Raw genomic sequence first — 12,556 nt, 5'->3', positions numbered from 1 at the left:
GGTAAGGCATTTGTTGCCTTGTGTATCATTTCAACCATCTGTCATGGAGGACCACAGTTTCTTTGAAGTTGCCATAGGCCTCTTGGTGGCCTCTATTTCCCTGGCTTTTCTGGTCTGGGCATGTGAATTTGGAGAAATGCCAGTCTGGCTAGATAAAATAAAGCTGCAAGAAGCTAAAATTGGAATTCACTGTAGTCTAAAAAGTCATATTTTTTTGAGATGTAACAAATTATGTTTTGAGGAATGAAAAAATGCAAACGTTTCATTGTTATCATTACATTGTGGCAAATAATATAAGATGCAAAAGGAATGATTTGGTGAACACCAATAGTTCTTGAGGCCAAGTTGTTTGGCATGAGAAGTAATATGAATTGCTATGTCTCAGTATCAAACAATGTGGAATATACAGCTCTGGAAAAACATAAGAGACCACTGCAAAATTAGCAATTTCTCTTGATTTATTGTTTATATGTATGTGTTTGAGTAAAATTAACAAAAATTCAAGCAGCTTGGCTTGTTTCCATCTTCCTCTTGATCAAGGTTTTCAGTGTGGTTTAGGTCTGGAGATTGGGCTGGCCATGACAGGGTCTTGATCTGGTGCTCCTCCATCCACACCTTGATTGTCCTGGCTTTGTGGCATGAAGCATTGTCCTGCAGGAAAAAAAAAATATCCTTCAAGTTGTGGAACATTCTCAGAACAGAAGGAAGCATTTTTTCTTTTAGGATCACCTTGTATGTGGCTTGAGTGGCATGCGTCCTTCACAGTAACGGATCTACCTGATTCCAGCCTTACTGAAGAACCCCCAGATCCAAAAGATTCACAGTGCTCCATGCCACACAGGCATGTGGATGGAGAATCACCAAATCAAGACCCTATCATGGCCAGCCCAAACTCCAGACCTGAACCCCATTGAAAACCTCTGGAATGTGATCAAGAGGAAGGACATAAGTCACAAGCCATCAAACAAAGCCAAGCTGCTTGGATTTTTGCGCCAGGAGTCACCCAACAGCAATGTGGCTGACTGATAGGGAGCATGCCAAGACGCATGAAAGATGTGATTGGAAATCAGGGTTATTCCACCAAATATTGATTTCTGAACTCTTTTGGAATACATGTTGTCAGTAGTTTATAAACTAAAACAAAAATGTTAATTTTACTCAAACAAATAAATAGTAAATCCAGAGAAACTAATTTTGCAGTGGTCTCAATTTTTTCCAGAGCTACTTAAAGACGGTGCATGAAACAGATAATAGCGCTTCTATTTGGTAAAACCTTTTTAGCACATTTTATCCAGCCCTCTGGAACCAAGAAACTGGAACACCCTTGGGTGTACCAAAGCCATAATAGTAGCCATACCCTCTACTTATATATAGTTCGGTTCAGTCTTCCTGCTATGGTTTCACTACAATCGGGAAACCAGCAATATACGACTATTTTCCCAAACCAGTTAAGTGCAAACCCCACCCCACAGCAGATTTCACTGGTCAGCTTAAGCAATCACCCATCAAGAAAAGTTCAGACTTAATGGATGGATCTGCACAGTGATGCGATGGCTGATTAGTTAGGTTAGGTTAGGGATTTGTGATTGAGTTGACCAATGAAATCTTTAGAATTGAAAAATATTGACCCAATGAATCCAATGACAAGCACTTGCATTCCCATCTGGGGTGCAACATTGCTCCGGTCAAAGAGTACTTCTATTCTACCAAGTTTCTTATCTCTAGGACTTATTGTTTGGACTCAAAGATACACCTAATAAAAAAATAAATCCTGGGTTTTAACACCTCATTCTTGTAGCGCTAACAATAACAGTTCAACACTGTCACACAATAAATATGTAGGAATTGAACCAAATCCACCAAACGGACACAAGGCCAATTCTGAACTTCTGGTCTCATCACCACATTCATTCTTTGGCATTTGAGGAACTCTAGTTGGCATGACATAACTACAGATTACTGAATTATTGAAAGCACTGCAACTTCTTTAGCGCTGACGTACGCCTCTCGGTAGCTCCCGAAGGCCTCTGGGATGTCTGTTCTGGGCATGTATATTTGGTGGACAGCCAGTTCTGGCCACATTCATAGGCTAAATGCAATCATGGTTAGACACTGTAACAACAAATGCAATTTAGCTTTTCACATAATGTTCATGTTGTTTTGCAAACAATACTGATCATCATCTACATGATTTTGTTGGTGCCATTTAGTTTTTTAAAACTTTTTTGCTCAATGTGGTGCTCGGACCTCTACATAACTCTTCTTTTGCCATTTTGTTTTGCTGCCCAAACGTGATATTTGCATTTTGACTTATCTCACTCAAAGTCAGCAAACTGCATTTCTTCTCCAATACCTGACCACCTTTCAACATTTTCTTTAAAATTTGTTAGCTCTCACAGACACCACATGCCACCTTGACTACGTTGTCGTCTCCTCCTTTCATACATTTCAAAGCAAACACAATGAAAGGTGTGACAACACAATTCGGTGTGTGACCTAGAAGCCTCTCTGTCTAGAGTGGGGATGGGTGTCGCTGCTTTGTTGCGGAAGAGCGCGATGAAAAAGGGGGGATGGGAAATGAGTGGAACTGGAAGAATGGTGGAGGAAAAGCCCAGCTATGAATACACTGCAGTCCTCATTAGCCCTGGGTCCTAAAGCCCTCGGGATATTTCCCAAATCACAGAAATTAGCAAAGAAAACGTACCTCGGAACGGTTTTTAACGTTGTATATCACCACAGTCCATTAAAAATGGTGTAAAACTGTTAGGTCTGTTTTTGCATGCCAAAATAGCTTCATTTATGAGGCCTAACACGCTTACTGCCAATGATTGATTTACCAGTTTATTACTTCAGTATTTGCAAGGCAGTGCTGCATTGATATTAATAAAACATATCATCCCTACAATTAATCAAACACTCTGTCTTCTTTAAAAAATGTTTTTTCAATTAATTCAGCTTGAACTGCTTAAAGGGTTAGTTCACCCAAAAATGAAAACTCTGTCATTTATTACTCACCCTCATGTCGTTCCACACCCGTAAGACCTTCATTCATCTTCGGAACACAAATTAAGATATTTTAGTTGAAATCCGATGGCTCAGTGAGGCCTCTATTGGGAGTAAAGGCACTGAACCTCTCAAGATCCAGAAAGCTACTAAAAACATGTTTAAAACAGTTCATTTGACTCCAGTGGTTCAACCTTAATATTATAAAGCGACAAGAATACTTTTGTGTGCCAAAAAAAACAAAATGACTTTCAACAATATCTAGAGATGGCCGATTTCAAAACACTGCTTCATGAAGCTTCTGAGCTTTATGAATCTTTTGTTTCGAATTACTGATTTAGATCTCCTATCAAACTGCTAAACTGCTGAAATCACATGACTTTGGCGCTCCGGTTCACTGATTCGATTCGTAAAGCTTCATGAAGCAGTGTTTTGAAATTGGCCATCACTAGATATTGTAGAAAAGTCATTATTTTGTTTTTTTTTGGTGCACAAAACGTATTCTCGTCGCGTTATAATATTAAGGTTGAACCACTGCAGTCACATGAACTGATTTAAACATGTTTTTAGTACCTTTCTGGATCTTGAGAGGTTCAGTGCCTTTACTCCCAATAGAGGCCTCACTGAGCCATCGTATTTCAACTAAAATATCTTAATTTGTGTTCCGAAGATGAACAAAGTTCTTAAGGGTTTAGAGCGACAAGAGGGTGAGTAATTAATGACAGAATTTTCACTTTTGGGTGAACTAACTCTTTAATAATAATAATACATTTTATATTTCATAAAACAAATCAAGACACAATACAACAAAACAACAGCTGTTTAACATACGATATTTAAAATTGATCAGAGAAAGCTAATTTAAATAGGTACGTTTTAAAAAGTGATTTAAAAGTAGATTTAACAAACTTTTTAAACTATATTTTGTACATAATTTCTGCTTAGGTGCATTACTAATTTGTGGTTTTTGTGACTGTTATATGTTTGACAATCTCTTATTGAATAAAATTTTCGCAATTCAAAATCATACCAATTGTCGCAATTGGTCTACTTTCTTGAATGAAAATACAAACTTGGTTGTGATTCGTCTTTGCATTCTAGCATCTGCCAAAACTGTGAAATAAATTTTCAATTCAATTTTGAACTAAACTTATCTCAGTTAAAACATTTTAACTTGTTTTGCCATAAAAAAAAACAACACCCCCCTGAAATCCCACACTAAACTCATTTTTTTAAATCTTCTCCAGTCCATAGCAGGTCAGAAATAAAGGATTTTGTCTTCCCATCAAGTAGTCTGAACAGGTGGCTGTTTTCCTCTGGGGAATTTCCCCTCTTCTCCCTCCTGCATTACGCTTCAGTTGTCTGCAATATAACTGAACAAGACAAAAATACCCTTCTATTATGTCAACGAGACCTTTGGGATTGTGCATTGTAGTTGGAGATAATAATGAGACCCCAGGTTTTAGTCCCTGGACAGTTGATTTCCTTTACGATTGGCCAAGAAGTGAACCCTCTCAAAAACAACAGGTAAACTAACAAATGTACCCAGTGTTTTTTTGCAGATGTCTTTATTGAACTGAAAGCACCAGAGTAGGGCATAATTAGGGTCTTTTTTAGGCTCAACCATATAAAAAAAGTGTTAAAGCCACGTCCTCCAGCCAGGTTCTCTGTAGTTAGTTGATTTCAGGTAAACAAAGGGAGAATCGGTCGATGCTGCTGTCTGTGCTAGTCCATGAGGTTGGGTGTGTCTGTAGCAGCTGAATCCTGAAACAATCAAATATAGATAAGAATAACTCATCTACAAACGTGTTTGACCAGTAGAAACGTAAAATAACTGCAAGTAATTACAAGCACAAGATTTTCTATATTTACCCCAAATGGTTCTGTAAACGCCCTATAACCGCTGTATAAAGGGTTCGGGATGGATACTAAAGCAGGGTTTCCACCACCTTTTGTGGAAGCACCATCTTCATCATCATTCTGTTAATGATAAATAAGACATTACATTCATTCATCCTTTAAAGTATATTTTCTTGCATCATTCAGTTGGTTTTCATTGCTTTTATCCCATTCTATAATCAAAGGTACACTATGTAACTTTTTTTTGTTCAAAGTTAACAAAATTTAATTATGAGTCAATACATCATCAGTCTTTCTTCCAAAACCTGCTTTTGTCTTACCATGATTCACTAAGGTTTATATGTTTATATGTTTATATGTTAGACCTGTCGGGATGGTTTTCGCAGGAAATTGTGTACATACATCACTAATCATATCTGTAAATTGAGTATTGAGTGTAAGTTGTTCCGGCTACTATGATGCGTGTATGGTGTGGGAGTGGCATATGTTCGTTGTCACGATGAGCGAGAAAGGTTGACATGAAGCACGCTAAATCTCCATTGTCCGGGGAATCACCCGTTTTAAACAAATGCTGAAAAGAGGAAAAGAGATGGCAAAAAGAGAACATGACAGTACTTGTAATAAAAGAAGAATCAACACTGGCTTGGCTTTTTGGAAATTTAAGGATTTTAAATGTTGTGAAAGCAATGTGGAAATTACAGTTTTATTACTCAACAGGTGAGTAAAGTATTTTATTGAAGATAAACTGTCATATGTATCTCTGTCGAAGAGCCGAAGCACCACCAAAACAATGTTCTTCTGCAAAATGAATTTGCAGTTTTGCAGTTGTTTTTCATTGATACAAGTTACATAGTGTGCCTTTAATCAAAAACATGTTTTTAGGAATATGGTGTAACTGGTAATGATTTGTGTAAGAATCAAATATAAAGGCAATCCAGAACACTGGAACTGGAAAAAGAAAGTATGTCATTGAATTTTTTGAGATAGATAGATAGATAGATAGATAGATAGATAGATAGATAGATAGATAGATAGATAGATAGATAGATAGATAGATAGATAGATAGATAGATAGATAGATAGATAGATAGATAGATAGATAGATAGATAGATAGATAGATAGATAGATAGATAGATAGATAGATACTCTATTAAGTCAATGTACCTTAAAATACTGGAAGCGAAAGGCATCATTCTTGTGCTTGAGGACATAGTATGCGAGCCCAGCGACAATACAAACAATGGCAATGACAATCACCACAGTGGTCACTGCGACACCGCTGGACTGTGAGATTGGAAGGACTGCTGGCACCTGAAAATTAGATAGTAAATTTCACTGTATGCAAACCATTAACAACTTTTAAAATGATTTTTATTGAGAATTTATTTGTGAGGTCTAGATTTGCTATGTGAAGTCTAGATAACATATGCATGGCTGTCTACTAAAGGTGGATGGATGGATGGATGGATGGATGGATGGATGGATGGATGGATGGATGGATGGATGGATGGATGGTTGGGTGTGTGTCGGGATGGATGGGTGGATGTGTGGTTGGGTGTAAAGATGTGTGGGTGGGTGGTTGGATGGATGGATGGATGGATGGATGGGTGGGTGGGTGAATGGATGGATGGATGTGTGTGTGGCTGAATGGGTGGATAGATGAAATGTGCAAAACAAATGGATGAATGGATGGAAGTATGGATGGACCGGTGGGTTGGGTGGTTGGGTGTAAAGATGTGTGGGTGGATGGATGGATGGATGGATGGGTGGGTTGGGTGGGTGAATGGATGGATGTGTGTGTGGCTCGATGGGTGGATAGATGAAACGTGCAAAACAAATGGATGAAGGGATGGATGGAAGTATGGATGGATGGGTGGATTGGTTTGTTGGGTGTAAAGATGTGTGGGTGGATGGATGGATGGATGGATGGATAGATGAAAAGTTCAAAACATGGATGGATGGATAGATGGATTGAGAGAGACTGACAAGAAATTGTTGAATGAATATTCTCATCGTTGAATGAATATTCTCATCGCCTCATAACATTAATGTTGAACCACTGCAGTCACATGGACTATTTTAACTGTGTTTACTACCTTTCTGGGCGTTGCATGTTGCAGTCTATGAAGGGCTCAGAAAGCTCTCGGATTTTATCAAAAATATCTTAATTTGAGTTCTGAAGGTGAACGAAGGTCTCACGGGATTGGACCGACATGAGCGTGAGTAATTAATGACAGAATTTTCATTTTTTGGTGAACTAACCCTTTAATGCAATCATCCACGATCCGCTGTAATACATTCTACTTGTACATCCATAAAGGCTCCAAAATGCTCCATTGTACTAATACAAAAGTGGCCACTTACTGGAACAGGTGGAGCTCTCAAAGGCCCATCAATGACATGGATCAGACCATTGATGGCTGGAATGTTCCAGTCCAATATAACCTTCTTATTCACCAGTTTTTGGGGGTGAGAGTCCTGTGGTAACCAATAAAACATTCAGATTGCTCGACATTGAATTCAAAGTGATACCCAAGTGGTGTAAAGCTGCTGAGGTTTGATTACCTCAGGCTGACTGGTGGAATTAGGGGGAATTGTTACAACGAGGTCGGAGCCCAGACGAGACTTGATTACTGTGTTGTGCTTCAAGTCCTTGTAATAGTGAAGACTATTGATGATGGATATATGATACTGCAAATCCCTCCATGATAAAGTCTGAAAAAGGAAATAAACCAGAGAATCAAGGCCAGCAGAGAAAGGTCGTGTCCAACTGGTTCCTACTTTGTTAGTTTTCTTCCTCTTAGTTGTCTCTGACTCATCTACACTTAAAAAATGTTCATATGAGAATTATTTTTGGCTTATATTGATAATCACCTTGTTTGCTGAGAAACCGCCATTATGAGGTACAAAAACTGTCAAGTTTAATGATTTGTCAGACAAGGACTTCAGCAGGTTCTTGCCCTCCTCTCCATCTTCAGCATACTTCAGTAAAGCCTGTTGGAGGAAACCGACAGGAAATGTGTGACTCCATTGTTATGAAATTAGAGGAAAATTCCTGATTGAATATGACTTAATTTCTATTGGCAGTAAATCTATTAAGTGAAAAAATCTATTAACTTAAGTTGATTTTCATTGCATTTCCTTTTCTTAAAATGATTAAAAACAAAAGGTTTTTGTGGAATGTGTTTAATTATTTGTCAGTTTTCCTGTGCCCTCGCTTTCCATCCTGTTAGTCTTTTGCCTTTAATTACAAAAGCCAGTTCCTTGATGAAATCATCCTCCAGGAAGTGCCATTATGTTTGGAGGGAAACAACAGCACAAACATCTCTAAGTTTTAGCAATGGATTCAATAAATTCTGTGATGTTTTGTGATGTTAGCTTTTTTATTATACATTAAGTTTATTATACATTAATATAACTCTGTGTTCATCAGAAAGAAGAAAGTCATATACAACTAGGATGGCTTGAGGGTGAGTAAAGCTTGGGGTAATTTTAATTTTAAAGTACAGCTGCAAGCGGCACTGATTCAGTCAGAAAACCCCAAACGTTTGAACAGCAGTATATATACCTGAGTTTGCGGTAATGCACAGTACGTTTACTGTACATAATACTGTAAAAACCAACATTGTTTTCTGCAGTTTAAGGCTACTTACAGTGTAAAACACTGAAAAATTGGAAGTGGTGGCAACAACTGAGGCCAAGTCTCCATTACAGAATTCCCCGTTTCCAATGTATCCAGGTCCACATTCACAAGACACCTCTGTATAAGAGAAAAATGGCCGTCATTTGACATCAAGATTGTTTAGATACTGTAAAATGTTAAATTACATTTCAAATGAGAAGCATTTCCTGACAGTCATACCATTCATCCTGTAGCAGTACGCATCGTATGGCCAACTGGCGTTGACTGGCTCTTTGTACAACACAATACCGACATGATTGTCACCACATTTAGCAGAAGGAAACCGGATCGGATAGCCTGCTTTCTTCCCATCCATCCATCCTGCCACACACAGATGCATTCCCAACTGGAAAAAAAAAAAAAAAAAAGCTTTATTTTATAATGTAAATTAACCAGCCATTACTCCACTCTTCACTGTCACATGATCCTTCAGAAATCATACTAATATCACAAAGTGCTCAATTTGCTATGCTGAAAACAGTAGGGCTCATGAACTGCATTGTTTTATTGTTTTACAATGTGCACTTATAATGTTAATATGCTTTTTACATCAAAAATTGTCATAATTTAAAGATAAAAAGGCATTTTTCCTTCCCTGATTTCAGCCCTCTGATTTGAACGCTCCATTTTAAGGGGCGTGTCTGCTGTGAGACTTCAGTGTAAACGCCCACTGCTGTGATTGGCTGACATCTTTCCATTTGAAATATCTAAGTATTACTCTCTCGAAAACTTTCAGCACATTTTTACTATTACAGCTCTTAAGGTTACCTAATCGTGAAAAGTGCTGCATTACATTTAGATCTATGATGAACAGCCGATCACAGACATGTTGTAGAGCGCATGAAAGAAGTGATCTCGTCATTACAACATTTCTGCACACTAATAAATGCTTTCTTCCTAACTAACAGTGCAAACGCATTGTGACTAAGAGTTTCATTAAATATGTTTTGGCAAGTGTCCAGAACGCTGTTTGATTGACAGCGCCAGCGATTGTAAAGGGAGCGCTCTTTGATCGCTTTCTTTATATAATTTAATCACTGTTTAAACAACAGGTTATTTTCATCCTACTAAGAGCAACAACGTGAAGTTGACCGTTTAGTCACTGGTTTGATTTACTGACACACAGACAAAGAACATCTGACTGTACTTGAATCATTACATATCAGATCAGGCATTAGAATCAACACAGTTACTTACATGTTGTTGCATTACTGTCGAGTCCATATCGTAAAAGTCTGTTTGCAAAGCCTGCACCGAAATGCGACTGATTTACCAAAGAATCCACAGTGAAATGTACCAAATACAAATAAATAAAACTAAACTGAGACATTCACATTGCTGAGTATAAATAACCATATTCCTAGCATTAGTATCCTTTGAAAGGTAATGTTATTTTTAGTCCTGTATCGCTCTTCTCTCCTCGTCATCTCACTAACACACCAGTGGGCGGGGCTAATGTTGCAATGATGAAGTAGGCATTGATTTCACCTATCTATGATAGGCACATTTCAGGATCAATAAAAGCTTTTATTGAACTAACAAGGAAGTTTTCAGTTCTGAAACTTACAGGATATTCTTATAGTACGATGACCTCTTATATATCAAAAGCTCAAGGAAAAGCTGATTTCTCAATTCATGACACCTTTAATATTTTTGTGGAAAATGTGATGCATTTTTTCAGGATTCTTTGATGAATAGAAGCACAAAAAACTTTATTTTATCATTTGAATTGATAAACTAACAGTTGATTATATAACAAAACAATTATGAGATTTATATTGGAAAAACAATTGACTAGTGGTGAAAAAAAAGATTTATTTATTCTCTGAATCATTTCTGAAAGTTTTTCTCCTCACGAAAATGTATGATTTAATAAAAATTTAGATTTTAACTGGAAAACAAAAAATCCCTGCAAAACTGTTTGCAGAAACACTGTGTAAATGTGGGATCACATTTAACATAGCCTGCGAAATTCAATTTCAATAGGAATCTGTGCTTTCTTTTTTCGCGCAAGGGTGAAATAGTTCCCCAATGCTGTTTTTATATATATTCAATTTGATCGCACAAATTCACTGCACCGACCAATAGAAAGCTGTTTGAAGGTGACTTCGATGTGTGAGCTGTGATTCATACATTGACAATCAACCTTTTTTGGCAGCAATATTTTTTGGCAGCAATATTTTTTGGCACCTTAATCTCAAAAGCTGTTGCTATTATGACACCATAAATGCAGGATGTGTGCAATCAAACCTGCTGCGCATCAGAGAGCTGCGAGAACGTAGCAAGTGTGGCTCCCTCTGCCTTACAAGCTTCCTGTGCTTGGCTGTAACTCAGTTTATACTTCCCCTCAGATGAGCGCAGGTGGAAAACACCTGCCGTTTTCGCTGAAACACAAGAACGAAAGCCGTTGTTATTACGGTAAGACACTACAGGAAAAAGTGTTGTTTAATGCATTGGTCAGTTTTGAGATTTTGGGCTATTTGGCTTTTCATAAAGTGTTGTTTCTGACCACTGGAATTAAACAGCAAAAGCTTGTATTACACATTATCTATTTTCATCTGTAGATTTCAGTTACATATTTTTAAAAGCCCTGAATCAGAAATCTCCACTTCAGCAGCATTTACAGTGCCAACAGAAAGTCATCATACCCTGTGAAAGTCTTTACCTTTTGACACATTACACCCTGGAAAAACTCTTTTGATCTGTATGTACACATTAAAATCATCAAAGTGAAAATAATATTTTAAAACATTCTGAAGGATTATTAAAACTTAAAGGATTAGTTCACTTTTAAATAAACTTTTCCTGATAATTTACTCACCCCCATGTCATCCAAGATGTCCATGTCTTTCTTTCTTCAGTCGAAAAGAAATTAAAGTGTTTGATGAAAACATTGCAGGTTTTTTTTCCATATTGTAGACTTCAATGGGCACCAAACAGTTGAAGTTCAAAATTAGTTTCACTGCAGCTTCAAATTGTTCAACACGATTCCCAGATGAGAAATAAGGGACTAGTGAAACCATCGCTCATTTTCTGAAAAAAATAGAAAATTATATAAGTTTTAACCATAAATGCTCATCTTGAACTAGCTCTCTTCTTCTTCTCCTCTATTAGAATTCCAGCAGTGTAGACACTGCTAAGTGTATTACTGCCCTCCACAGGCCAAAGTTTGAACTAATTTTTATATGCAATATGCTAGTATATAACAATTAGTTCAAACTTTGGCCTGTGGAGGGCAGTAATACACTTAGCAGTGTCTACACTGCTGGAATTCTAATAGAGAAGAAGAAGAAGAGAGCTAGTTCAAGATGAGCATTTATGGTTAAAACTTATATAATTTTCTATTTTTTTCAGAAAATGAGCGATGGTTTCACTAGACCATTATTTCTCATCTGGGATCGTGTTGAACAAATTGAAGCTGCAGTGAAACTAATTTTGACCTTCAACTGTTTGGTGCCCATTGAAGTCCACTATATGGAAAAAAAAAAAACCTGGAGTGTTTTCATCAAACACTTTAATTTCTTTTCGACTGAAGAAAGAAAGACATGGACATCTTGGATTACATGGGGGTGAGTAAATTATCAGGAAAAGTTTATTTAAACGTGGACTAATCCTTTAATTAGTGAAATACCTGGCTTGGTAAAGTGAACAGGGGTGTGTTTTTCAAAAGCACTGTAAGCCTAAGTTGATCGTAGAGACCATTGGTGGAAACTGTTCTACGATCAACTTAGGCTTGCGATGCTTTTGGGAACACTACCCAGCCCCTTAAGAATATACCTTTATAAACTTGCTCAGGTGCAACCAATCAGCTTCCAGAACAAACATCAGCCCCACCTGACATCAACTGTAGTGGTTTTGATTACTTAATATAAATAAATAAAGTTGTAGAAAGGCACAAGTTAGGAGAAGGCTTACAAAACATTTTGAAGGCTTTAGCTATTCCTCTGAGTACTGTTCAGAGCATCATTAAGAAGAGGAAACATATGGCACCACCAACACATTGCCTAGAT

At 37.4% G+C, this 12,556-nt stretch overlaps 1 protein-coding gene across 2 annotated transcripts in view; it reads right to left on the bottom strand.

The window, feature by feature from the left end:
* Positions 1–3,715: 3,715 nt before the first annotated feature.
* stab1 (stabilin 1) overlaps positions 3,716–12,556 on the bottom strand; it is a 46,641-nt gene continuing 37,800 nt past the window's right edge. For both annotated transcript variants that reach the window (XM_067396459.1, XM_067396460.1), the window contains exons 61-69: positions 10,797–10,930; positions 8,727–8,892; positions 8,518–8,624; positions 7,739–7,858; positions 7,430–7,579; positions 7,229–7,342; positions 6,029–6,175; positions 4,876–4,983; positions 3,716–4,767 (exon numbers count right to left, since the gene is read on the bottom strand). In XM_067396459.1, the coding sequence (XP_067252560.1) occupies positions 4,729–4,767; positions 4,876–4,983; positions 6,029–6,175; positions 7,229–7,342; positions 7,430–7,579; positions 7,739–7,858; positions 8,518–8,624; positions 8,727–8,892; positions 10,797–10,930 (1,085 nt within the window). In that variant the 3' untranslated portion in view covers positions 3,716–4,728. The remainder of the gene's footprint in view (positions 4,768–4,875; positions 4,984–6,028; positions 6,176–7,228; positions 7,343–7,429; positions 7,580–7,738; positions 7,859–8,517; positions 8,625–8,726; positions 8,893–10,796; positions 10,931–12,556) is intronic.

This window comes from Chanodichthys erythropterus, chromosome 10 (assembly GCF_024489055.1).
Source record: "Chanodichthys erythropterus isolate Z2021 chromosome 10, ASM2448905v1, whole genome shotgun sequence".
In the NCBI taxonomy this organism is placed as follows: Eukaryota; Metazoa; Chordata; class Actinopteri; order Cypriniformes; family Xenocyprididae; genus Chanodichthys; species Chanodichthys erythropterus.
This window is presented reverse-complemented; position numbering and strand designations above follow the sequence as displayed.